Raw genomic sequence first — 26,087 nt, forward strand, 5'->3', positions numbered from 1 at the left:
CCCGCCCGCCGGGTCAGCGTGCGCCTCCGCCCTGGTGTCTGACGGGGGTGGTGAGCCCGGAAGGCCCCTCGCCCCCTCATCCCCGTGGGCCGGGCACTCCGGCGAGCGCAGGGTCAGCTCCGCAGTCACGGTGGCCAGCGCAGGGCGGGCACACCAGGCCTCTTGTTCCCAAGGCAGGAAATGGGCCTTAAAAAGATGCAGACGCCTTCCTTCTCCCCGGCCTCTGTCCTGGCCATGGGTTCAAGGTCTGCCAAGGCGGCAGCACCGTATAAAGAGGGGGGTCCAAGGAGCCTCGGGGGGACGCTGCAGGCACGTATCTTGCGGGACCCAAGAGCAGTGCCCTGTGCAGCCCGGCCAGTCCTGTTCTATAAGGTGGCCATCCTGCGGGCAGCCAGCTCAGCTCCCTCGGGCTCGCGGAGGAGCTGGGAGGCACAGGGACTCAGGGTGTCCTGCCTCTGCCCCTCCCTACGTGCGTCACCGTCAGCCTGTGGCTGTAGCAGCAGGAGGGGAGGGACGGCGGGGTCCTCGGCTGGCGTGTTTCTCCGCCTCCTCCCCGGCTGGAGTGGCCAGCGGGGCCCCGCGTACTGGTCGTAGGTGCAGTGCACCTGCCTGGGCTGGCTTTGGGTCTCCTGGGTCCCTCGGCGGCCTCTGCCTGTGGGGGCATCACGGCGCACCGCGCCAGTGCACAGGGCGGGGGCTGCTCACGCTCCACAGCCGCGTCAGACGGCACTGGCGAGGGCCACAGGAAGAGTGACTCATAGCGGGTGCTGGGGACAGCAGAGCCTTCACCCGGCCCAGGCCACGTCTGAGCGAGGGGCCCTGTGCTCCTGTCCAGGGCAAATGCCCAGGAAGCCAGCCCTGCCAACACATCCCTAGTCCATAGCTTCGTGGAGTGTCCCTCTAGCAGAAGAAAAGGACAGCCGATGTGATGGTCCCAGTCACAGCTACAGCTGAGAGAAAGGCCAGGAGAAGCCGTTGAGGGCTCTGGAAGTGTGGCTAGGTTCTGAGCAGGTGTCTGAGTGTCGACACAACAAAGTGACATTCAGTGATAAATAGGAGCTACAGGGCTCTTTGAATGGTGAGTGCAAAGGCCCTGAGGCAGGAAGGAACCGGGAACTGGAAGCAGGCTGGCTGGCTGCAAGGAGGAACAGCAAGGGAAGAGTTGAGGGAGCCGGCAGGGGAGAGTGTGCAGACCCGTGAGCAGTGCTGCGGTGTCTGGAGGTGGTCCTAGCGCAGTGGGCATAGCATGATTCCCACCCTCAGGCGAATCTAGATGTGCTTTCCGTTTGTAGTTAGAAAATTCCTGAGAAAACCAAAAGCCGACCTCCGTTTCTGTCCGATTGGACAGGTTATGGAGGAATTCCACAACATATTTGGTCCAGAACTGAAGGCCGTGACGGGGGACCCCAAGCGCATCGATGACGTGCTGTGCAGAGTGGACGGCCTGGTCACCCCCATGGAGAACCTCACCTTCGACCCCTTCAGCGTCAAGTCCTCCCAGTACTGGAAATACGTGATGGACGACTTCAAGATCGAAGTTCTGGCAAGTCGCCACCGGCCCCGGGACGGGGAAGCGGGCGCCACGTGTCCCCCAGGTTCAGTTTGTTGGGTGGGTTAGTGGTGCTTGGTCTTTAAACGGCAGAAAGTGACACCTGCTTATCAGTAAAAACCGGAGACAATGCAGACGTGTGGGAGCTGAGGCGGACGTTCCTCAGCTGTCCCCGCTGCCGCCCTGCAGGCAGAACAAGTGTCCACCAGGGAGACAGGTGCCGGGCGCAGGCCCACCCGCTCGTGAGTCGAGGCGGGAGAGACACTGTCACCTGCGGACTCGCCTCTGCTGCGTCTCAGGCTCCTGGGCCTCGGGTCTTCCTCTGCTGCTGCTGACGCCTTTGCTTTGCTGGAGCATGTTTCTGAGTAGCTTCCTCAGACGGGTGTCCCAGGACGTGTTTATTTTCGAGTCTGGTACAGGCACAGAATTCGAAGCCGAAGGTCACGTTGGAAATCTGAGGACCTCTGTCACTGATTTCTAGCTTCCGGTGTTATTAGCATCATTCTGACTTAATTTTTCTAGAACTATCTTCCTCTCGTATAGAATGGGGGTGCGGATGGGAGGGTAGAAGATGCACGGTGGTCGGGCTTTGCAGGGGGTAGAGGGACCCTGTGTCCGCCCCTGGCCCTCACTCGCCACCCCAGGCCTGGTGCCTCCAAATACTCAGCCTCCTGCAGTTTTTTTTTTCTTTCTGGAGCAAACCAGGGCTCACCTGCTCCCCCTGTGGACACATGAGGTTATAACTCTGCCTCCTAAAGTTCCTGTGTCTCAAAAATTCCCCCAATTCTCTCCCGTTTCTTGGTACCTGGGTTTGCACCCAGGGGCACTTAACCACCGAGCCACATCCACAGCCCTTTTTATGCCTTATTTAGAGACAGGGTCTTGCTAAATGACTGAGGCTGGCTTTGAACTTGTGATCCTCCTGCCTCAGCTTCCTGAGCTGCTGGGATTACAGGCGGGCACCACCGTGCCTGGCTCTCTCCCGTGTTTTTTTTTTAATTTATTTTTATTGTAAACAAATGGGATGCATGCTGTTTCAGTTTGTACGTGGAGTAACAGCATCCCATTTGCATATTCATATATTTACATAGAGTAATGATGTTTGATTCATTCCATTATTTTTTTCCTCCCCCCCACCCCTCCCACCTCTCTTTTCCCTCTATACAGTCCCTCCTTCCTCCATTCTTGCCCCCCTCCCACCCCCCATTAAGTGTCATCATCCGCTTATCAGTGAGATCATTCCTCTTTTGGATTTTTGAGATTGGCTTATCTCACTTAACATGATATTCTCCAATTTCATCCATTTGCCTGCAAATGCCATAATTTTATTATTCTTTATGGCTGAGTAATATTCCATTGTATATATATACACCACAGTTTCTTTATCCATTCATCTACTGAAGGGCATCTAGGTTGGTTCCATAGTCTGGCTATTGTGAATTGAGCAGCTATGAACATTGATGTGGCTGTATCTCTGTAGTGTGCTGATTTTAAGTCCTTTGGGTATAGACCGAGGAGTGGGATAGCTGGGTCAAATGGTAGGTCCATTCCAAGTTTTCTAAGGAATCTCCACACTGCTTTCCACAGTGGCTGCACTAATTTGCAAGCCCACCAGCAATGTATGAGTGTACCTTTTCCCCCACATCCTCTCCAACACCTATTGTTGCTTGTATTCTTGATAATCACCATTCTAATTGGGGTGAGATGGAATCTTAGTGTAGTTTTGATTTGCATTTCTCTTATTACTAAAGATGGTGAACATTTTTTCATATGTTTGTTGATTGCTTGTAGATCTTCTTCTGTGAAGTGTCTATTCATTTCCTTAGCCCATTTGTTGATTGGGTTATTTGTATTCTTCATGTAGAGTTTTTTGAGTTCTTTATATATTCTGGAAATTAGTGCTCTATCTGAAGTATGAGTGGCAAAGATATTCTCCCACTCTGTAGGCTCTTTCTTCGCATTGCTGATAGTTTCCTTTGCTGAGAGAAAGCTATTTAGTTTGAATCTATCCCAGTTATTGATTCTTGCTTTTATTTCTTGTGCTATGGGAGTCCTGTTAAGGAAGTCTGATCCTAAGCCAACAAAGTGAAGATGTGGACCTACTTTTTCTTCTATAAGATGCAGGGTCTCTGGTCTGATTTCAAGGTCCTTGATCCATTGTGAGTTGAGTTTTGTGCAGGGTGAGAGATAGGGGTTTAGTTTCATTCTGTTGCATATGGATTTCCAGTTTTCCCAGCACCATTTGTTGAAGAGGCTATCTTTTCTCCATTGCATATTTTTGGCCCCTTTGTCTAGTTTGAGAAAATTGTATTTATTTGGGTTTGTGTCCGTGTCCTCTATTCTGTACTATTGATCTACCTGTCTATTTTGGTGCCAATACCATGCTGTTTTTGTTACTATTGCTTTGTAGTATAGTTGAAGTTCTGGTATTGCGATACCCCCTGCTTCACTCTTCCTGCTAAGGATTGCTTTAGCTATTCTGGGTTTCTTATTCTTCCAGATGAATTTCATGACTGCTTGCTCTATTTCTGTGAGGTACGTCATTGGGATTTTAATTGGAATTGCATTGACTCTGTATAGCACTTTTGGAAGTATGGCCATTTTGACAATATTAATTCTTCCTATCCAAGAACATGGGAGATCTTTCCATCTTCTAAGGTCTTCCTCAATTTCTTTCTTCAGTGTTTTGTAGTTTTCATTGTAGAGATCTTTTACCTCTTTGGTTAGATTGATGCCCAAGTATTGTATTTTTTTTGAGCCTATTGCAAATGGAGTTGTTTTCCTCATTTCCCTTTCAGCTGTTTCGTCGCTTGCGTATCTCCCGTGTTTTTGAAGAACACAATTTAGTACTTTTAGAGCTCCCTTTCCACCTCGTTTTGAACCGGCTGGTCAGAGGAGGAGAGAAAATGGACACCACCAGTGGCTGTGTGCAGCCACGCCGGCCTCCTGGAGGGCAGTGGGGACCTGTTCCCAGCCGCTGATTTCTCTTTCTTCCTCATTTCTTGCCACTTTGTTTTTGCAGAACAATGACAGGGGCCTGAGGGCTATTTTATGGCCTCTTTAAATTCCAGGTTATTGAGAAAGAAGCAAAAAATTTCATCGATGAATCTTTCAAGACACTCCGGTCCGCCGAAGCGGCCTTTGACATGCTCTTGAAATTCAAGCATATCCGCTCCCGGGAGGCTATCAATCGGCAGATGATGATGAAATTCAATGACATCCTCGCGCAGTATTGTAAAGAGGTAATGGGACCCGGAGCTGCACGGGTGGCAGACGCTCCTGGCCCTTTCCCTCATGCGTGTGGGGACTGTGGGGTTTTCCCGGTGAGCACATCACGAGGGACAGCTGCCCCCAACAGCGCGGTTCTGCGCACTCCGCGGAGAAAGTAGATAAGAGCTTATCAAGGACAGTGTCATCTCCCGCCCGTGGGGCCCGAGTGAGCCAGAAGTAGCGCAGGGATGGCCGTGCGGGGCCGATCCCAGCAAGGACCACCACGTGCTCACCGTCGGTTCAGAAAAACCCACCGGGTGCTCAGCGTCCCGCGTGATGACGGCAGGGACGGATTACAGGCAAAGCTGCCTGTGAAGGAATCGGTCGCACGTGGGAGAAACACACACGCTCACACACACACACACACACACACGCTCACACACACAGAAACACATGCTCACAAACATGCACACACACGCTCACACACACAGAAACACACACATGCAGAAACACATGCTCACACACACACAGAAACATGCTCACACACAGAAACACACACATGCTCACACATACATGCAGAAACACACGCTCACCCACAGAAGTACACACACACACAAACATGTGCTGTCACACACACACGTGCTCACACACAGAAACACATGCAGAAACACACTCACACACACAAACACACACAAACACACACACGCTCACACACACAGAAACACACACATGCAGAAACGCACGCTCACACACACACAAACACACACATGCAGAAACACACACATACAGAAACACACGCTCACACACACAGAATCATGCTCACACACAGAAACACACACATGCTCACACATACGTGCAGAAACACATGCTCACACACAGAAGTACACACACACAAACATGTGCTGTCACACACACAAACACACATGTGCTCACACACAGAAACACATATGCAGAAACACACTCACACAAACACATATGCAGAAGCACACTTACACACACACAGAAACACACACACACACGCTCACACACACGTGCACACAGGCACAAGCAGATGATCCTGTTCACAAGATACACTGAGAACAGGCGGAATGGTCAGGCCAAGGAGGGAAGGCCCAGTGGACCCCCGAGGTGCTCCCTTAGCAGATCCCTGCCATCAGCCGTGGCTCTCAGAGAACCGCAGGCAGCCTCTGTCGCCCTGGCCCTGGGTTGACGCCCTGGGTTGACATCCAGGGTTCAGGGGGGCTGTGTTCCCCTCTGGAACCTCTAGGGAGAGTCCACTGCTTTGTTCTGCCCTGTTTCCGGCCACTCCGGGCCCTTCCACCGTGGGACCCCGGGCCCTGCCTGTTTGGGGGGCCTTGTGCCTGCGCTGGCCTCCAGGACAGCTCCCCATCCTGAGGCCCGCCCACTGCAGCCTCGAACCGTCTGCGACGCCGCTCGCCTGGTCACGCCCTAGGTTCTGGGGTTGGAGGTGGCCATTGTCCTGCCTGCCACACCTAGTGACTCAGGCGCAATGCCCAGCCCTGCGCTGCCTGGCAGGCCCTCTGCCATGGAACGGCGCCCTGAGCCCAGAATGCTGCGGCTTTTTAGTTTTGTGGCCTCCCCGTCACGGCTGGAGGGGTTCCCAGAGGTCCCACCCGCCAGAGGGGCGAGCGCAGGGGCGGGTCTGCTTCAGGAGCCCCTGGGAGCCCGTCAGCCCAGCCAGGGACGGGCCGGGGCGTGGGGAGCCGCTCGTGCTCCTCCCCCTGCACCTTCTTGCTCACCCCGACCGCACCTGGGCGGCTTTGCAGATCGACGTCGTGAACAAGATCTTCGTGCAGAACCTGGAGAACCCTCCTCTGCACAAGAACCACCCTCCGGTGGCGGGCTCCATCTACTGGGAGCGGTCTCTGTTCCACCGCATCAAGCACACCATCCTCAGGTTCCAGGAAGTGGAGGAGATCCTGGACAGCGAGCGGGGACAGGAGGTGGGCCGCTCTCCCTGTAGCCTGGCCGCCTGCCCGCTGCTCCCTCCCAGGGCAGGCCTCCGGGCTCAGGAGAATCAATGTCTTGGTGGCCGCCATGGCTGCCGGCCACCTGAGAAGCACATTAATCTCAGACCCACATCTGAGAGGATCTTTCCTGTGCTCCAGGATTTAGAGCTTATATATATATATATTTTGATGACTTTATAAACAATATTTTTAGTTGTCAATGGATCTTTTAAAATTTTTTTTCTTTTATTTATTTATGTGTGGTGTTTAGGATCGAACCCAGGGCATCCCACCTGCCAGGCAAGTGCTTTACCACGAGCCACATCCCCGGCACTATTTTGGATTTTATTTAGAGACAGGGTCTCGCTGAGTTGCTTAGCGTCTCACTTTTGCTGAGGCCGACTTTGAACTTGGAGTCCTCCTGCCTCAGCCTCCCGAGCCTCTGGGACCTCAGGCGTGGGCCACTGTGCCCGGCTTCTTTATGGCATCTTAAAACGTAGGACAGGTTCCAGGGTCCTGAGGGCTTCTCCTACTTGACCTATGACCCCTGCCTTTTTGGTACCGGCCCTCCCAGCAAACCACGGCTTTCTGTGCATTACAGAGCAGAGGCCGGTAACCTATTTCTTAAAAATCCAGGCAGTAAATAATTTGGGAACTTGAGGCTCACACAATTCGTGTTGCTACCAGTCAACCTGATGTTGTTTCAAGCATAGGCCCAGATGAGGTGTGGACACACAAACAGGCTGTTTCCATAAAGCCTTACTTCTGGGACTGGGCGTGGTGGTGCACACCTGTGCCCCCAGCAGCGTGGGAGGCTGAGGCAGGAGGACTACAAGTTGGAGGCCAGCCTGGGCAGCTTGGTGAGACCCTGTCTCAAAATAAAAAAAAAAAAAAAGGACCGGAGATGTTTCTCCGTGGTAGAGCACCCCCGGGCTCCATCCTCGATTCTGAAAACAAAAACGGCTGCATTTATTTGTGGCTGCGGCTATGTGAATGTTCGCGCATCACAGGGCACTGCTCTTCTGATCCCTCAGAAGTGTGAAGAGCAATGCTGAGTGCGTGCGCCCCTGGCAGACGCAGCTCAGGAGCCGCAGTTGATGGTCTCTGCGAGATCGAGCCTAGACGTCAAGTCATACCGACTCAGACGGGTCATAAATCATTGATCCAGGCAGGGAGAGGGAGAGAGAGAGAGGGGCAGAGAGAGAAGAGAGAGAGAGAGAGAGAGAGAGAGATAGAGAGAGAGAGAGAGAGAGGGAGAGGAGGGAGAGAGGGAGAGGAGGGAGAGAGAGAGAGGAGAGAGAGAGAGAGAGAAAGAGAGAGAGAGAGGAGGGAGAGAGAGGAGAGAGGAGGGAGAGAGAGGAGGGAGAGGAGGGAGAGAGAGGAGGGAGAGGAGGGAGAGAGAGGACAGAGGGAGAGAGGAGGAAAGGTTCTTTCCGCTGGAATCGCTCTGATTTCTCGACAGGTGAAGCAGAAGTATCTGGAGGTGGGCCGGACGATGAAGGACTACGAAGACCGCCAGTACGAGCAGTGGAGGGGGGGCACGGAGCAGGTGCTCCCCGGGCTCATGAAGAAGAGTCTGCTCACCAAGGTGCGTCCGTGCACCGCTGGGCGCGGGGCGGGCGCGTTGCACCTTCTCCCGGGTGTCCCTTGCTGGCCCCGGGGCAGGGGGAAGGAGAAGGGAGACAGCCCATGCTGTGGTCAGGGAACCGGCTGGTCGGCAGCCCTGCTGGCTCTGGGCAAGCGGTTTAACCCTGAGCCTCAGTCCCCGCGTGGAAAATGGGACACGTGACTAGCCAGGCCAAGTGTCCTTGAACCCGGCATGGAATAGCTGGCAGCGGACCATTTTGTAACTTCAGAAAGACAAAATGCCATTTGTCTTTTCTTGACCTCTGGGCCCCGTGGGTATTGAGTGCTCAGTTAAAAAAAAAAAAAAAAAAAAAAGCCAGCCAGTAGGAAGAACCTGTCAGTTTTAGGTCCTTGGTTCCTGAAATTCTCCCAAATTGTCAAGTTTTGTCAAGAGGACCGGGCGGGACGGACAGGAGCCTGGACTGCTTAAGTCCTATCACTAGGGGCGGCTGCAGCCCACCGCCAGCCTGACCCTGATCGATGTGATTGGATTTCCCTGTTTTTCAAAGGAAGCCAGAAATCTGGATTTTTATGTGATTTCCCAATTTTTAAATGTTGGCCACAAAATCAGATTCTTTAAAAACTCTGTTCACCAAATAAAACGCACACTTCTGCTGGTTCCAGCCCGGGCCCTGGTCTGCTGGGGAGAAAGGTCCCCTTTTTCAAATTCAGGTTTAACCTGTGTGTTGGTCCGTCTGTCCGTCCTTCCCGGGCTGATGAAACCTCTCTTCCACAGTCATCCGCCACCAATGAGGAGGCAGCCACCCTGGAAAAGGGGACTGTGTTTGCAATCAACTTCTCTCCAGCCCTCAAGGAGATCATTCATGAAACCAAGTACCTGGAACAACTGGGATTCCCTGTCCCTGAACTGGCCAGAAACGTTGCTCTCCAGGAGGACAAATTTCTTAGGTAAACAATTCTCTTAAATCTTCAGCAAACTCATTGGTCTCAAGACCCCTTTATACTCTTAAAAACTACCTAGGACCCCCTCCCCTCCAACTTTCATTGTTATGGGTTTTGAACTGTCAACATCAACCACTGTGATACTCAGCTTTTCATTACTGTAACCAAAATACACGACCGGAACCATGTAGAGGAGAGAAAATGTCTTCTGGGCTCATGGTTTCAGAGGCTCAGCGCAGGGTCGATGGCTCTGTTGCTCTGGGCCCGAGTGAGGCAGAACATCATGGCGAAGGGTGGGGTGGAGAAAAGCTGCTCAACTCATGGCAACCAGGAAACAGAGAGAGTGCTTGAGGGGCCAGGGACAGGACATAGTCCCCTTGGGCACCTCCAGTGACCTTCCTCCAGCCATGCCCTGCCTGCCTACAGGTGCCACCCACTGGTCCATTCAGTGACGGGTTGTAGCTCTGATGACTCCTGATTCTGTCACCTCTGAACATTCCTGCATTGCCTCCCACCTCTGGCCATTCTTAGATGCAGACCCCAGCAGCCACCTCAAAACCCAAACCAGGAAGTGTTTAAAGTATGAATTTACTCCCCCATCTAGAAAGAACAAGAATAAACGGTTACGTGTTAATGCAAATAACATTTTTTAAGGAAAAGCAACCACTATTTTAAAAAGTTAGTAAAATTAGTGGGATTGTTTTAAGTTTCTCTGGCTCTTTTCTGCCCCCCACCCTGGGTTGTACCCAGGGCCTTGTCCATGCTGGGCAAGGGCTCGGATGCTGAGCGACTGCCCCGGTCCTCTGTGGGTCTCTGGATCAGAGACACTGGTTCCTGGTCTTGGTGGCTTGTGGTTGGGCTATTCAGCTTCTCCTGGGCGTCCCTGACTGTCCTGCAACACGCAGGTACACGGACGGGATCCAGCGCATGCTGGACCACTACCACGTGCTCCTCGGAACCCTGAACGAGGCCGAGGCTGCGCTCCTGGATGACCACTCGCAGGAGCTGGTCCGGGTGTTCAGATCTGGCTACAAGAGGCTGAACTGGAACTCACTAGGTAACGGGGCTCAGCTCTTCACTGCCTTTCGACTTTGGGATGTAAAATTAATTCTCTCAGATCGTTTGAGTGAATTGTGACTTTTCCATGTTTATAGATACAGTTAAATAGCTTTTGAGGGTTAATGGAAAAAAAAAAAAAAAAGAAGTCTCTTTGTGGAACTTGGAATGAATCCCCTGGGAATGAAGTTAAAATGGGATCCACTGACCTCTCACCTCTGAAAATAAGGCGACCTTTACTTTTTTAAAAAGGCATTTTTAGTTGTAGATGGATACAATACTTTTATTTTGTTTATTTAGTTTTTTTTTTTTTCTTTTATGTGGTGCTGGGGATCGAACCCAGGGCCTCACGGGTGCTAGGCGAGGGCTCTTACCACTGAGCCAGCACCCCAGCCTGGCAACCTTTACTTTTTAAAATTAAAGCTGAAATTGGGAGAGAATCATAGATTCGCTTTTGATTGTAAGAATTAACACAGAGAGGTCCTCGGACCCTTGACCTGGTTCCACCCAGAGGTCGCTTTTCTTTTTTTAGTTATTTATGGGCCTGTATTTCATTTATGTATTTACCCGTGGTGCTGAGGCTGGAACCCAGGGCCTCACACGTGCTAGGCCGGTGCTCCCCGCAGCCCCAGCCAGCCCCAGAGGTGGCATCCTGCAGAATCAAAATACCTCACCCCCGACGTGGGCTTTGATACGCTCTGGGGCCTGGACTTCCCACTGGCGACTGGAGTGGAACCCAGGTCCCTCCGCCCGCCCGCTGCTCCACGCTGCCGGCCCTGATCCTCCAGCACGGCTGTCAATTTGTTTGTCAAGAGTGAGATAGAAATGCAATCACACAGCCCTGTCCGGGTGGCTCTCCTGTGCAGCTGCGCCCGGGGGACCCCGCCAGGGTGTCGTGCCCACTGCCTGTCCTCCTTCTGGCCCATGGTGTTGGGCTGCGGCCCAATCCCGGTCTGTTCCTCTGAAGGACCCCGGTGGTTTGCTTCTCTTTGGGCTGTTGGGCGCAAAGCCACTGGGCGCGTGGCTGCACAGGCTTTTGTGCGACAGGAACCTTCCTTCTCCAGCTAAATGCGCCTCGGTGGCCGGGTGGGGCGCAGCTGTGGCTCGGTAGCTTTCCTGACAGTCCCCACGCTCTCCCGGGGCCCCTTCTCCACAGTGGCCGGCAGGGTCACGTCTGCCCTGCCACCCGACCCGGGTCCTGCGGCCTCCTGTGGCTGAGCTTGGCATTTCTGCCGTGCGGTGGGCTGAGCGGCTGCCCTGCGCCTGTCTGCCGTCTGCGTGTCCTTGGTGGACCGTCTGCTCGTGAGAGCTTCTGCTTTCCTCCCTGTTGGCTTTGCTGTCCTGGGTGGAAGCTGGGCCCCCAGGTCCCTGGGACCCTCTGTGGGGTCCCGAGAGTTCTGTGCCGGTTCCAGCGCCTGCTCCCGGCGGGATGTGCGCTTTGCACTTACTTCCTGCCCCCGGGATGTGCGCTTTGCACTTACTTCCTGCCCCCGGGATGTGCGCTTTGCACTTACTTCCTGCCCCCGGGATGTGCGCTTTGCACTTACTTCCTGCCCCCCAACCCGTGGTCTTCCATTCTCTCCATCCGGTCTTTTGTGGAGCCGAAGTTTAAAATTTTCAAGAGTCACCCACGGGCCTCAGATCTCAAAGTTCTTCTTCCATTTTTCCCTACAGCGTTACATTTCCGTGCTTACCAGTGCCGCCTGCTACCGTTTTGGAGGTTTTGGGGTTCTGGGGTGTGATCTTAAGTGCTGGCCTCAGAGTTTACCATTCACTGTCCTCTGCTGAGCTTCGTGAGCTCAGGCAGGACCACGGAGTGGGCGGTGGGGACACCGGGCCCCACCTGGGCCTTCTCTCCACGGAAGAGACTCAGCTGTGCCAAGAGCAGGGCAGGCCTGGCCGTGATGTCCCTGCAAATGTGCTAAGCGCGTCCACATATAAATATAAATGAAGTTGATTCAGGTCTAATAGAAAATAAGTGGAGTAAAGCCGTTCCGGAGGGTCTCCGTTGATTCTGGGCAGACCTCCTTGTCCGGTCCCTCAGGGGGCCGAGTGGATCTCTGCCCCTCGCAGGCCCCAGGAGCTGTCCCCAGCAGCTCTTTCTCGTGGCCGGGTATCAGCCCGCACGTCACAGTCCTTCGCTGGTGGGCGAGAAGTGACAGGCAGGGCTAGAAGCCAAACGTCTCTCTGTTCCTGCGAAGGCATTGCTGACTACATCAGCCGGTGCCAACAGGCCATCGGGAAGTTCGAGTCTCTGGTCCACCAGATTCACAAGAACTCCGATGACATTTCCTCCCGGCTGGCGCACATCGAGTCCGTGAACCTCTTTAAATACCCGGTGCCTAAAAGTGACGAAGATCTCCCAGGTGGGTCTGGCTTCTTGGTTCTCCGGCGGTGGGACGGGTGTGAAGGCCTGTCGGGCAGTAACATGGGTCTGTTCTGGGGGTGGACCCAGGCCTGCCTCGGGTCCCACGTGCTTACCTGGAGGACCCAGTGGTGTCCTGCTTTCGCTGTGCTTCATGTGCAGACAAATAGTCCCACAAAATCTAAAGTCTGGAAATCAGTAGTGCCCCTGTCAGTGACTTGGTGACCATAGGTAGCCTGTGCCCCTGCGGACTCACCTGTGCCTGTTCATGGGTATTCTAAGTGACAAGCCGACAAGGGGTTCAAAAAAAGCAAGGTCACCTAAGGACACCAAAGCCACCCGTGGTGCCTGGCGCTCCTGTGCACGTGGGACCTGCATCGTGGTGGCGGCGTTGATCTTTTGCTCGGGGCCGGTCTTGACTCGGGCGCTGACCCCTTTCCTTCCCCGAGTCCTGGGCGGCCGTGACGGGGTCTCCCTCCCAGGTGTGAAGGAGTTCTTTGAGCACATCGAGCTGGAAAGGGCCAGAGACGTCGACCACATGGTCCGGTGGTACCTGGCCATCGGGCCGCTGCTGACCAAGGTCGAGGGTCTGGTCGTCCACACCAACACGGGCAAGGCTCCCAAGCTGGCCTCCTACTATGAATACTGGGAGAACAGGATCTACGAGGCCCTGATCAGGCTCATCCTGAAGTGAGTGCCCATCTGCTCGCACGCTCCGCAAACCGCGTCCCAGGTTAAAAAGCTGCCCGTTGGAGGGGCCTGGCAGGGGCAGGGCAGGTGCCAGCTGGACTGGAGGCTGCTCCTGGCCAAAAGACCCTGAGGAAGGAGGGTGACCTTCCCTTTGGCTCGCGTCCTCCGTAGGCCTCTCGACCTTCACCAGGTCGGAAGCCGTACAGGCTGGCCTCCACCAGGCAGCGGCTGCCCCTTTTCCACCTCATGCCCTGCGGGTCAGCTGTGGCCAGCTAGTGCCGAGCACCTGGACGTCACCGCGGTGGCGGCCCGCACACTGCCTGGTGTGCCCAGCTGGCCACTTAGGGTCATTCTAGAAACTGGCCTGTGAACTTCAGCACGTGACTGTCAAGGTCACATCAGGGTAATGTCCCCTCCACACACTATTCTCTGTGAAGGATCCATGGTTTCCTGTTTGACCTTCGCTTCCTGAAAGGGTGTTTTTCTTTTTCGTTTTTCTCTTCCATTTTTGTTTTGTTTATAAATGGCTTGGACGCGATGAGTTGTTGGCTCCATCACTATCCCTTTTCTCCTTGGCTGGTAGGAAGCTTAGGACCAGATCGGTAGCCTAATGTAGCTAGTGTACAGGTATTTATGATTTTCTTCCTTAGTTCCATTCTTTTTCTTAAATATTTTTTGTTGTAGATGGACACAATACCTTTATTTTATTTAATTTATTTTTATGTGGTGCTGAGGATGGAACCCAGTGCCTCACACGTGCTAGGCAAGCGCTCCACCACTGAGCTACAACCCCAGCCCCTTAGTCTCATTCTTGACTCTGCTCACATCTATTTTTTAAAGTTCACAGGCAGGAAAACTCACCTGCACTTTGCTTTTTACAGTTCTCATCCCCATTTTATAGATGAGGACATGGAATATTGGGAGGCCAAGTGACTTGCCCAGGGTCAAGCAGTGAGGAAGAGAAGGGGCCAGGATTTGAACCCAGGCTGTCTAGTGCCACACCACAAGTGTCTCTGATTAGCATTGTTTTCCTTTCTTATTCTACTCCACTGATTTTAGGGTCTCCCTTTCTCCAAGACCTGCCCAGGGAGGGAATCAGTTAACCGATTGGGGGTGTGGGTCGGTTGGAAATAAAAGGCTGAAAAAATAGTATTAAGAAATAAAGACAAAGGACACAAGAAATATAGTTAAAGCAGGGGCTTGACGGGCAGGAAAGACCTGACAGGTCTGATCCTAACAGAGAAAGCCCGCCAACCTTTATTTTATTGGGGAACACGTCGAAGGACTTCATTGTTAGGAAGGGCTCCTTAAGACAAACGGGAGTCACACTGTGGGCGCTTGGCCTCCCGCCTTATCACCTGCGCAGGGATTCTTCCTGCTCCGGGCCGCTGGCGCCTCAAGGCCCTTTAGCCACACTGGTATCTCTTTCACCCAAGGCTGGCAGGCATCTAAATCCAAAGCTATGGAACTCATAAATTCCATGCCAGGCCTGGGATTGGCCCCATTAAAAGCAGGTGCCCGCAAACAGGCGTGTCCTACACCTTCCCCTGGGAAGGCCCCCAGATGTGGCCGTCAAGCTGACCACGGCCACGGAGTCCAAGGCAATCATTTATCTACCACCGCCGACAGCCTCCTCCTGCAGTTGTGTCTGCGAGCTGCTAAATCTGCTTTGAGATAACACATTAATGCAAGAAAGACCTGTGGCTTTGTGTTCTGGACCCCATTCGACAGACTTCCCTAAGACGAATCTGGCAGTAAATGTTTTCTGTGTACTCCATTTATGTTTTATTGTTGCTTCTTAGACTCCTAAACAGCCCCTTATATAGAGCTGCCTTCTACAGTGTTTGCATTGCTAGTATGCTATGTTTCCTTTCCATCCATCCATCCATTCTTTCATTTATCCATCCATCCATAAATGCATAAATACATTTATCTATCCATCCATACATCCATCCATCCACACATAATTACATACATTTATATATCCATCCATCTAGCCATCCATCCTTTATCCATCCATCCATCCATAAATGCATAAATACATTTATCTATCCGTCCATGCATCCATCCATACATACATACTTACATACATTTATATATCCATCCATCCTTTATCCATCCATCCATCCATAAATGCATAAATACATTTATCTATCCATACATCCATCCATCCATCTGTCCATTCATACAAAAATACATTTACCTATCCATTCATCCATCCATACATACTTACATACATTTATATATCCATCCATTTATCCATCCATCCATATATACATACATAAATACATTTATCTATCCATCCATCCATCTATCCATACATACATATGTAAGTACGTTGACCTATCCATCCATTTAGCCATCCATCTATCCATCCATCTATCTGTCCATCGATTTATCCACCCATCCATCCTTTTATCTATCCATCCATTTATCCATTTATCCATCCATCCATCCATCCATTCATCCATCCATTTATCCATCCATTCATCCATTCATCCACCTACCTATCCATCCAACCATCCATCCATTTATCCATCCATCCATCCATTCATCCACCTACCCATCCATTCATCCATCCATCCATCCATCCATCCATTTATCCATCCATCCATCCATTCATCCATCCATCCATCCATCCATCCATCCATCCATCCATCCATCCACCCATCCATTCACTCATTTATTTATCGAAGGCTTATTAGAGCCTGGCGTGTGCCAGACGCTGGACCGAGTCCTGGTCACAGATGAGGCTCTGTCCTCCTGGAGCTTCTCCATCCTCGCAGCGGGGAGAGGCAAGACACAGGGAACGTGTGAGGTGCTCTCTGAGGAAGACACACAGCAGAATAACGTTCTAGGGCTGCCGTATTTGGGTGGTCAGAAGGGCCACGGAGAAGCCACGTGTCAGCCCGGGCCTGAGGTCAGGGAGCAGGCTGGAGCGGGGGAGCCCAAAGGCCAGTGGGAGGGATGAGGGCGGGGGCAAAGCGAGAGGCAGGAGGGGCTGGACCAGTCACAGTCTGGAAAGCCATGACCAGGGTCGGGGGTTCTGGAGTGTTTTCTCTGGAGAGAGACAGAGACAGAGACAGAGAGAGAAGGTCTTTTAAAAATCTCTGAGGCTGCTGTGTGGGTTACTGGGTTGGCCAGGGGAAGAGGGGAAGCAGATTTGGAGGCTGAAGAAGCGTTCCATGCTGGCATGTCAGTTGTGATGTGACCTCAGGAAGGACAGTGCGGGTGGCAGACGGGGTGAGGGCGGAGCGTTGACTTTACCTGAACCTGGCTGGGCGTTGGAGGTCCTTACTGCCATTTCCACAACCAGAAGGGCACCATCCACGTAAGTTCAGGATGGAAAGGGATGCGCAGGGCCACCGGCCCCCGTCTCTGTGTTCCTGCTGTGCAGGGAGCGTCCTCATGGGGGACCTTGCAGCCGACGCCTGTGCCTCCGTTGGCTTGGGCGTGGGGTGCGTTTCACCCCGTGGGCTCTGAGTCTTCTCCCCTCGCCCCTCTTAGGAATCTGCAGTCTTTTAATTCTTTAGTCCTCGGAAGCGTCCCTCTGTTCCAAGCGGAGACCATCCTGACGGCTCCTGAGATCATCCTTCACCCCAATGCCAATGAGATCGACAAGCTGTGTGTGAACTGCGTCCGCAACTGCGTGGAGATCACCAAGGTAAGGGCGGGAGCCCAGGTCGGCCCGCTGTGGAGGGCGGGTCTCCTGGAGGCGGAGGACGTGGGCTCTGCCTCTGTCCATTTCCTCCCAGCTCCCCCTCTGCAGAGCCCTCTGAGATGTAGGCCATTTCCCGCCATCCCTGGAATGGAACCTCCCAGCGGCTTTTAGTGACACTTAAATACAGCAATGTGTGAGTGTGCCTTTTCCCCACGTCCTCACCAACATTTGCTGTTACCTGTATTCTTGATAATTGCTCTTCTAACTGGAGTGAGAGGAAATCTTAGAGCAGTTTTAATTTGCATTTCTCTAATTGCTAGAGATGTTGAACATATTTTTCATATATTTGTTTGAAATCGTATTTCCTCTTCTGTGAGGTGTGTTTCAGGCATTTTTAAGAATGAAGATAAATCTACATACCATAAATGGAGCATTTCATTTCACTGTGCTTGGAAATGAATGAATAAATTGCACATATTTTACACTCTGTGCTAATAATTTAGTAAGCCTCCGTTGAACAAGTTTTCCTAGTATTTTGATGTTACATCACTAAGTCTTTTTTAGGGAAAGAGACCCCTTTCCAAGGTATAAATAAGTTGCAGCGATGTTCTGTCAAACATTATGGCTGTCAATCACGTTGTTTCCTGTCAGCTCACCTTTCTTCCTCATTAGCCCCATGTGTTATGTTGAATTCATGATGCTGTATGTCCTTGAGGCTGCTGGGAGGGTCCGGGGATCACATGCGGAGGAAGTCTGGCTTGGTCATGGCAAGCAGGAGCCTGTGTTGCTGCTAGTACAATGGCAATAGAAGCAGTGACCGCTGGGACCCTATTTTGCAGATGGGTGACTGTGGATCAGGATGGTAGGTGTGATGCATTCCTGGCTTGCTGTTATGAATCACATTTGATTAAAAGAAAAGGAGTCTTGTACACCGGCAGCCCCGGCGATGTGGGAAGCTGGGGGTGGTGGGCAGGCTCTGGGGATCCCAGGAGTTTGAGGCCAGCCTGGGCAACACATATCAAGACCTTATCTTGAAACAGAGGAACAGAACAACAGAAAGATGCCACATCAGCAGATTTGTTCTGGGATGCTGGGCGGTCCATTTGCATGACTGCCTTGTGTTTCTTTATCTGTAAATATGGAAGCAGAAGTTGTCATGTTCGTTCCTTCTCCAGTTAGCTCTTATCGCCTATAAGCCACTCCAGGTCTTAGAGGTTAAAGACAGTCACTATGTAGCTCGAGGTTCCTGGGCTGGGTTCTGTTGAGTGAACCTTCTGGCCTTAGCCATGCTCACTTATAGACTCTTGGCTGTCTGCCACTTGGGGGCCACTCCAGCTGTGATGACTGGTGGGCTGTGGGCAGGTCACCTAGGTTCTCCCATGTCTGGCTTGGGACTGGCCCCTCTTCCCAAAGTTTGCAGAAGAGGAGAGCATGGGCTGCAGTGCTTGAGTCCCTGCCTGGGTCTTGCCCCTTCTGCCCCTTGTGGCTGAGCAAGTGGAGTCACAAGGGCTGACTCGGGATGGAGAAGCAGATTCTTTTTTTGATGAGAGAAACAAAGGGTGGTGGGAATTTTTGCAATCTGGCAAACTTATTAATAATAAAGTGATTTTCCATTAGTAGCAAGACTTCTTCTTGAACACCAAACGTGTCCATGGGAGGAGGAGCAGATACTAAAATCTTGTCTTTCCCCCGGTTCTGATCTTGCCAGAATTTTGTGCGATGGATGAACGGCAGCTGCATAGAGTGCCCACCCCAGAAGGGGGAGGAAGAAGAAGTTGTTATAATAAGCTTCCACAATGACATCTGCCTGAACCCGCAGATAATCGAGCAAGCTGTCATGATCCCCCAAAATGTCCACAGGCTGCTGGTCAATCTCATGAAGTACCTGCAGAGGTGGAAGCGCTATCGCCCCCTCTGGAAACTGGACAAAGCTATTGTGATGGAGAAATTTGCTGCCAAGAAACCTCCTTGTGTGGCCTACGACGAGAAGCTGCAGTTCTACTCCAAGATCGCCGGCGACGTGATGCGCCACCCCCTGGTCAAGGACGAGCACTGCATCCGGCTGCAGCTGGGGCCGCTGGCCAGCACGGTGCAGGAAAACGCCAAGTCCTGGGTGCACTCGCTGGGGAGGCTTCTCAACGAGTCGGCTAAGGAGGAGCTGGAGAGTCTCCAAGAGGAGATAGAGGTACCCTCTGCGGCGCTGCCTCCCTGGGATCGGCGCTTGGTGGGGGCGGGCTTCTCTGGGCACTGTTCCTGCTCTTCTGGTTGTTCAGTGTCCTTGGAACTTACTTTCTCTCGTAGTCCCTGTCCAAAAACCTTAAGAAGAGCCCCAGCACCCTTGAAGATCTCAAGTTCGTTCTTGCAACAATTGCGGAAATTAAAAGTAAATCTTTAGTCATGGAACTAAGGTACAAGGACGTCCAGGAGCGCTACCGGACCCTGGCCATGTATAAAATCTTCGTAAGTCAACGGCTGTTTTCTCACACATTTTGCAGTCGGGCTGGCTCCTGGGACCCTTTTCAGAACTCCTTCTCAGCTACACTGCCACTGATTTGTTCCCAGGTAGATGACTCTAAGTAATTAATACATCGTCAGTGCGAAGCAACCCTGTAGATATTGAGGATGACTTACACTTGGAGGTTATTTCTTTTCTTTTTGGTACCAGGGATTGAACCCAGCGGCGCTTAACCACTGAGCCACACCCCCAGCCCTTTTTAAATTTTATTTTGAGGGTCTCGTCAAGTTTCTTAGGGTCTCTCTAGTTGTGGAGGCTGGCTTTGAACTGGTGATCCTCCTGCCTCAGCCTCCCGAGTCTCCAGGATTACAGGTGTGTGCTACCACGCCCAGCTAGAGGTTATCTCTTGACCTCGCACAGCATATGTGGCAGTTTCATATACCAACCTGTAGCTGCACAGCATTTCAATCTTCTCCTTTTTCCTTTCTTCTTTTATTTTCTTTCTCTTTTTTTCAGTGTCAGTTTCCTTAATAAAAGGCCCTCATGTAGAAATGAGAGGTGGGGGAGGTGAAACCGGTACATGATCATTCAGCCTTTCTTTGTTAGGGTTGTTAAATGTGGGTGCCTTTCAATGCCCGTGGATGAGATTTTGCGCTCTGAGCATTCTGGTGAGGACCCTGGGCTTTTGGCCCGTCCGCTGCGCTGCGAGACCGGAGCTCTGCGGTCCCAGCCTGCGCACGAGCTTCTGTGTTTGTGAAGATGCCTGATTCCTGATTCGGTTTCTAAAAGTGGTTATGGGACTCCCTGGGTTTCATTTTTCTTCTTGATCTTTTATTGGGAGTTTGTTTTTTAAAGAATTGTGCTATTTCATCGAAATTTTCAAATTTGTTTTGTAAGCGTGTTCACATTCTCTCATTTGCTCTGCGGCGGCTGCCGGCCTTGGTGGCGCTTCGTGTCCAGTCTGGTATGGGCTGTTTCAATTTTCTTCCCACTTTTTTGACCATCAGACTCATCGGATCACCATGTTTTTAATCTGAGCCTGTGTGGACACGTAACACACCTGGGGAGGGTTGTACAAACCGCGGGCGTGAAACCTGATGAGTCTTCACAGCAAGCGGCCCTGTGGTCAGCACCCAGGTTAAGAAGGCAACGTGGCCAAAACCCCATGAGCCCCTCCCAGCCTCCCTCCCAGGCAGTATCCCCTCGAAAAGGAAGCGTCTGCTGGATCTCTAACAGTAGAGATTTTATTTGTGTTTTTGAGCTCTGCGTAAATCGAATGGTGAAGCACCTGCTCTTTGGTGTCTTTTTCACTCATGTTTATATTTCCAAGATTCCCCCATTCTCACTGCACATAACAGGAGGTGGTTCATCGTCTTTGCTGTGTAATATTCCACTGCATGAATGTACCACTAGAGGTCGTGGGGATATTGTGAGCATTGCTGCTGTGACCACATCCGCATGCTCTTGTACGTACATCAGTTCCACCAGCTGTGAGCCTGGACAGGGAATTGCTGGGTTATTGGGAATGCACATTTGGCTCACCTGTTTTCTGCCAGTTTTCCAAAGTGCTGGTACCAATTTACATTCGCACCAGCACATATCAGAGTTCCGGTTGCTCCACACCCTTGCAGACAGTTTAAGAGTCGTTTTGAAACAACGTTTGCTTCCTCGGTCCTCTGTGCGTGGAAGACCATCCCATCCTCCTCCGGCTCCCATCGTTGGGCCTGCGATGTCATGGGTCCACCTTGTTGCTGCCTTTGAAGGTCGTCCAGTCCAACGCATTTTCTGCTTTGAAATCTTTTTCTGCGTTTGGTTTTCAGAAACCGTAATGGGATGTGACCAGGCTTTTTGTTTTTAAATCCCGATTGGGCTTCGTGGCACCTTTAAACCTTGCAGGTGGACGCCTATGTCTAGTTTCGGAAGAGAAGCGCCTTTCTCTGGGTTCTCGCCCTTCTTCCGGTGCTCCGGGGCCTCCGCCGCGTCCTGTCTTCCGTTTCTGCCTTTTCTTCCTGTGCTCCGTTCCGAGTGCTCTCACCTCCCCTTTAGTCCACGCCTTTTGTGCCTGGCGGGTCTGAGGCGTTGCTGGTTCGTCCGCCCTTCCCTTTAGCTCTTTGTTTGATCATATGATCAGTTCAAGGATTTCCATTTAAAATGGACTTACCGTTCTATGCCCAAATTCTCCACTTTGCCTTCAGTTTGCTGTACTCCCTTTTATAAAATTATTTTCAATTCTGTGTCTGATCACCGTCTGTTTATGTGGCTTGTGAGTCTCTGTTTCATTTTAAGCCCCTTTTCTTTTAAGCTTGGCATTTCTGATGAGTTCTGGACATTGTATGTGATAGATTGCAGAGAGAATCGGAGGCTTTAGACGAAGTTATATTTCATCAGAGGAGACTTATTTTTTGCTTCTGAAAGGCAGCATAGCTAGGTGCATCGCAACCCAAAGATGATCTTATTCTAATCAAAAACTAGGTTTAGGGCTGGGGAGATAGCTCAGTCAGTAGAGTGCTTGCCTCGCAAGCACAAGGCCCTGGGTTCAATCCCCAGCACCGCAAAAAAAAAAAAAAAAAAAGGCTAGGTTTATTTGAAGCTGGGCTTCATTTTATGAAGGACTTATCTCTCTGTGTTCCCTCTTCCTGTCCATTTATTCATTTGTGTCTTTCTTTGGTACTAGGGACTGAACTCAGGGGCACTCCACCACGGAGCTACAACCCCGGCCATTTTTATTTTTATTTTATTTTTACTTTGAGACAGAGTCTTGTTGAATTGTGCCCCACTCCCCAGCCTCAAACTTGTGATCCTCCTGCCTCAGCCTCCAGAGTAGCTGGGATTACACACCCAGCAATCTATTTTTCAAAATGATTTTGTCCTGATTTCATTTTACTTACAAAAGCATAACTTTAATATTCCAACCAGCTTTTTTGGTTGGTTCAAATGACCCAGGCTGGTGATACCAGAAGCAGAAGTCCTTGGAAGTAGCTTGAACCAGACACTTCAGTTCCAAATAACTGGTAGTTTATTGTTTGCTCTTTTTTTTGGTTTAATTAGCCTTCTGATGCAGAGAAGGAACTGGTGGATAACATCGAGAGCATGTGGGTCAGTCTCTTCAACGACTCAGTGAATGTGGAACATGCTCTCGGGGGTATAAAGAGGACGTTCACCGAGGTACCTGTCACATCTTACTCTGCGTAAAGATATTGGGGAAGAATGTTCATTGGGCTGAGTGAATGTAACCTCGCCTTTCTCAGATTACTCGGAGCGAAATAATGAACTTCAGATCCCAGATAGAGGACTTTGCGAGACGCTTTTACAGTGAAGGCCCTGGTTCCGTTGGTGAAGACCTTGACAAAGGTAGGATCGTCCACCTGGGTGTGTTGAGCCAGTTGGGTCTGTTGTGTGGTAAATGGTACTTGTGCCATGACTTAGGTATCTAGTTTCCCTCAAATACTTTTTTCCTGGATGGTTTTTCATATGCGAAAAGCTGGACTAATTCAATGCATTGAATATCGAAGGCTCACCACGTGAGACTCTTAAGAAAAGAGCTGGGGAGCGGGGTCTGCTCCTGGAGGGGTGCATAGATTCTGGCTGCAGCGTCTGCACTGTGACCACCAGCCCCTGACTTGGTGGATGTCACCTCACGTCCTTCCAGGGTCCTTGCTGCTCTTTCCCCCCTTTCATTCACTGTTTGGACTGAGACCCTTGACCATGCTGTACCTGATCTCCGCCCTTCAAGTACCGTTGGCCCAAAGGGCAACTGGGTGGAAATACGAATGTTCTTATTCTAAGCAGAATTCGATGAATCCCATGAGACTGTCACAGACCAAAGACCACCAGGGAGTCAAAAGAAACAGTTCTCATCTGTCTGGGGCTGCTGGAAAAGGCCTCTGGGAAAGGTGGCGTGGGGTCGGGTGGTTAGTGATGGGCTGCGCAGTGATCGTGAAGTAGGGTTGAAGTGGGCGGCAGAGGACTGTGGCAGGGACAGCTCAGACCCGCTTGTGGCCGCCTCGTTTCCGGCATGCTCGGGGGTGCAAGGATTAGAATTTCCTGGCCGAGGACCTGGACGCCACAGTGAACAACCGCTCATTCTGAATTTCTCTTCCCACGAGGCTCCCGTGGGCAAAATGACAACAGGCACACATCACTGGTGGCTTCTCCTTCCATTTCGTCTCCCTTAAAGTGCCCCCCGTTGCGTATCCCCGCGTTTACTTACCAGGCGTGGAACTCCTGGGCGTCTTTGAAAAGGAGATGGCCAAGCATGAGAAGGGCCGCCAGGAGCTGGCCAACGCCGAGAAGCTCTTCGACCTTCCCATCACGATGTACCCAGAGCTGCTCAAGGTGCAGAAGGAGATGAGCGGGCTCAGGATGATTTACGACCTCTACGAGGGGCTGAAGGTAGGCGTCCTCCAAAGGCTCTGTCTCCTGGGGGGCTGGGTCCACGAGGCCCCGCGGACCTCGCCGGGAACGTGCCTGGGGCCTTGTGGACGGACTCAAGGCGGCCAGCTGCATTCAGGTGGGATGGGGTCAATTTTGTCTTGGGCACCGCTGGGCGAGAGGAGCGGTCCTGCTGGCCCCCAGGGTGATGCTCTGTCAGCGAGTCCCCAAGTGACCGCTCTGGGCACCCGGGCGGCGCCTGCCTCTCTCCTGGGCCTCTCTGCAGCTCTGGGACTGGGTGTTTCTGGGCCAAGTATGAAAAACAGAGAGACGGGAAGCGGGAGTTAGGGATGCCCAGCGCAGATGGCTTTTGCAAGCAGGTCAGCTGTCAGGAGGCCGAGAAGCAGGGAGGCAGGGCATGTGGGGTCAGGACCAGTTTTTAGCATAAGGTCAGATAAATTATGGCATCAGGTCGTGGTGGACGGGTGCGGTTCTCAGGAGAGAGGGCTGAGGGAGGAGAGGGGAGCAGGGAGGACCGCCTGGCGGTGTCCAGCAGCCTTGGGGAGTTGGTGGAAGAGATAGGGCCCAAGAGGTGGCCTCCGACTGGGCACAGACAGGGTCGTCCGTCGTCACTGGGAGAGGTAGAGCGCGTGTGCAGAGGTGCTTCTGGAGGGAAGCGGGTTGCCTCAGTTTCCCCAGTGACCCGCACGGCCAGGTGACCCGCAGAGATGGCGGAGGCCCCATGTCCGCGTCACCCACGCACACAGTTCCCCGCCAAATACCTCCCGGCTCCAAGGATCTCGTCCGGCCGAGATGGGAGGGCTGCAGAGGCGGACGGCCCATGCGGTACATTTTATTCGTGCAAGAAAGTGCTTCTCCCATTCAGCCTCGGGGAGACAACAGCCTTCTCTCCACGGCATCCAAGTGCAGACCCTTCCCGTCCCCATCTCAGCCTCGGTCTGGCGGTCACTTGGACCAGGGCTCCGTCCTCTCTTTCGTCCTTTCTTCTCGGGGCTGGGGGCCCCCAGGGCTTGAGCACCCCAGGGCCGGGCTCTACCCCCGAGCCACCTGCCGGCCTCTCGCTGGTCTTCAGGACGGGAGGCGCGTTCCCGGAGGGCGCACGTCCTGAGACAGATCCTCGCCTGGGAGGGCTGAGGACAACGGGAATCCTCTCGGTTTTGTTCTGGGTCCTTGGCGCGTGAGGTTGCTCCGGGCCCGCGGTGTCTCTGCCTGAGGAGAGCGGAGCGTGTCGCAGCTGGGACCCCCACCCCGCCGGCAGGCGACCTCGGCTTTCCCGGAGGGTCTGGCTGAAGGCTGGTTTCCCGCACATTTCCAGGTTGCCAAAGAAGAGTGGTCTCAGACCCTGTGGATCAACTTGAACGTGCAGTTTCTCCAGGAGGGGATTGACGGGTTCTTAAAGGCTCTCCGGAAGCTGCCGCGGCACATCCGCACCTTGACCGTGGCCTTCCACTTGGAAGCAAGGATGAAGGCCTTCAAAGAGTCGATTCCTTTGCTTCTGGACCTGAAGCATGAGGCACTGAGGGACAGGTGTGTGTTGTCTCCTGTTTGTCGGCAGGAAGGCCTGGAAGGGGCTTTTAGTTCAGAACGTGTCCCTGCTGAGACCCTATGGTGGAGAACGGGTTTCAGCAGTGACGTGGGGCTGTGAATTCCTGAGAGGTAGGTCTGCCATATTGTTTCTGTCAAGTTATCAACGCCAAGGTCTTTTTAGAAGACTAGTCCCCATCAGGGTAGAGCGCCTTGCGATGGCTTCATTCAGAGGCTTAAAAACAAAAATCAAAAAACAAAGCAAGGAGCCTTGGTCAGCTCCACCCAGCAGAGAAATAACAGGACTCACCCAGGTGATTCCCAATTTTCTAGGCCTACCTTAAAAGAATGAATGAGAAGAAACAAATGAAATTAATTTTAAAGATACATTTTAATTAAGATATCCAAACCATCACTTCAAACGTGTAACCAATACAAAACCTTTATTTGTGAGATAGTTCATCTTTTAAAAAAAATACACTGAAGCAACTCGGGAGGCTGAGGCAGGAGGATCGCAAGGTTGAGGCCAGCCTCAGCAACTTAGTGAGGCCCTAAGCAACTTAGTGGGACCCTGTATCCAAATAGGCAAGAGCAGCAGCCCGGACCCAGGGGACATGGCTCTGCACCCACCTGCGCCCACAGGCTGTTCTCACCCAGGAGGCTGGAAACTGCGTTTTCTAGCCGAA

At 52.2% G+C, this 26,087-nt stretch overlaps 1 protein-coding gene across 1 annotated transcript in view; it reads left to right on the plus strand.

Moving 5' to 3' along the window:
• DNAH10 (dynein axonemal heavy chain 10) overlaps positions 1 to 26,087 on the plus strand; it is a gene marked incomplete at its 3' end in the record, with an annotated part of 138,752 nt that overhangs the window by 18,854 nt on the left and 93,811 nt on the right. The window contains exons 11-25 of the mRNA XM_079150513.1: positions 1,349 to 1,543; positions 4,621 to 4,791; positions 6,547 to 6,723; positions 8,192 to 8,317; positions 9,092 to 9,264; positions 10,164 to 10,315; positions 12,516 to 12,680; positions 13,162 to 13,369; positions 16,877 to 17,033; positions 18,739 to 19,215; positions 19,332 to 19,490; positions 22,534 to 22,650; positions 22,734 to 22,836; positions 23,699 to 23,877; positions 25,193 to 25,404. Coding sequence (XP_079006639.1) covers positions 1,349 to 1,543; positions 4,621 to 4,791; positions 6,547 to 6,723; positions 8,192 to 8,317; positions 9,092 to 9,264; positions 10,164 to 10,315; positions 12,516 to 12,680; positions 13,162 to 13,369; positions 16,877 to 17,033; positions 18,739 to 19,215; positions 19,332 to 19,490; positions 22,534 to 22,650; positions 22,734 to 22,836; positions 23,699 to 23,877; positions 25,193 to 25,404 — 2,771 coding nt within the window. The remainder of the gene's footprint in view (positions 1 to 1,348; positions 1,544 to 4,620; positions 4,792 to 6,546; positions 6,724 to 8,191; positions 8,318 to 9,091; positions 9,265 to 10,163; positions 10,316 to 12,515; positions 12,681 to 13,161; positions 13,370 to 16,876; positions 17,034 to 18,738; positions 19,216 to 19,331; positions 19,491 to 22,533; positions 22,651 to 22,733; positions 22,837 to 23,698; positions 23,878 to 25,192; positions 25,405 to 26,087) is intronic.

The sequence above is a fragment of the Sciurus vulgaris genome (assembly GCF_902686455.1).
Source record: "Sciurus vulgaris genome assembly, chromosome: 8".
NCBI lineage: Eukaryota > Metazoa > Chordata > Mammalia > Rodentia > Sciuridae > Sciurus > Sciurus vulgaris.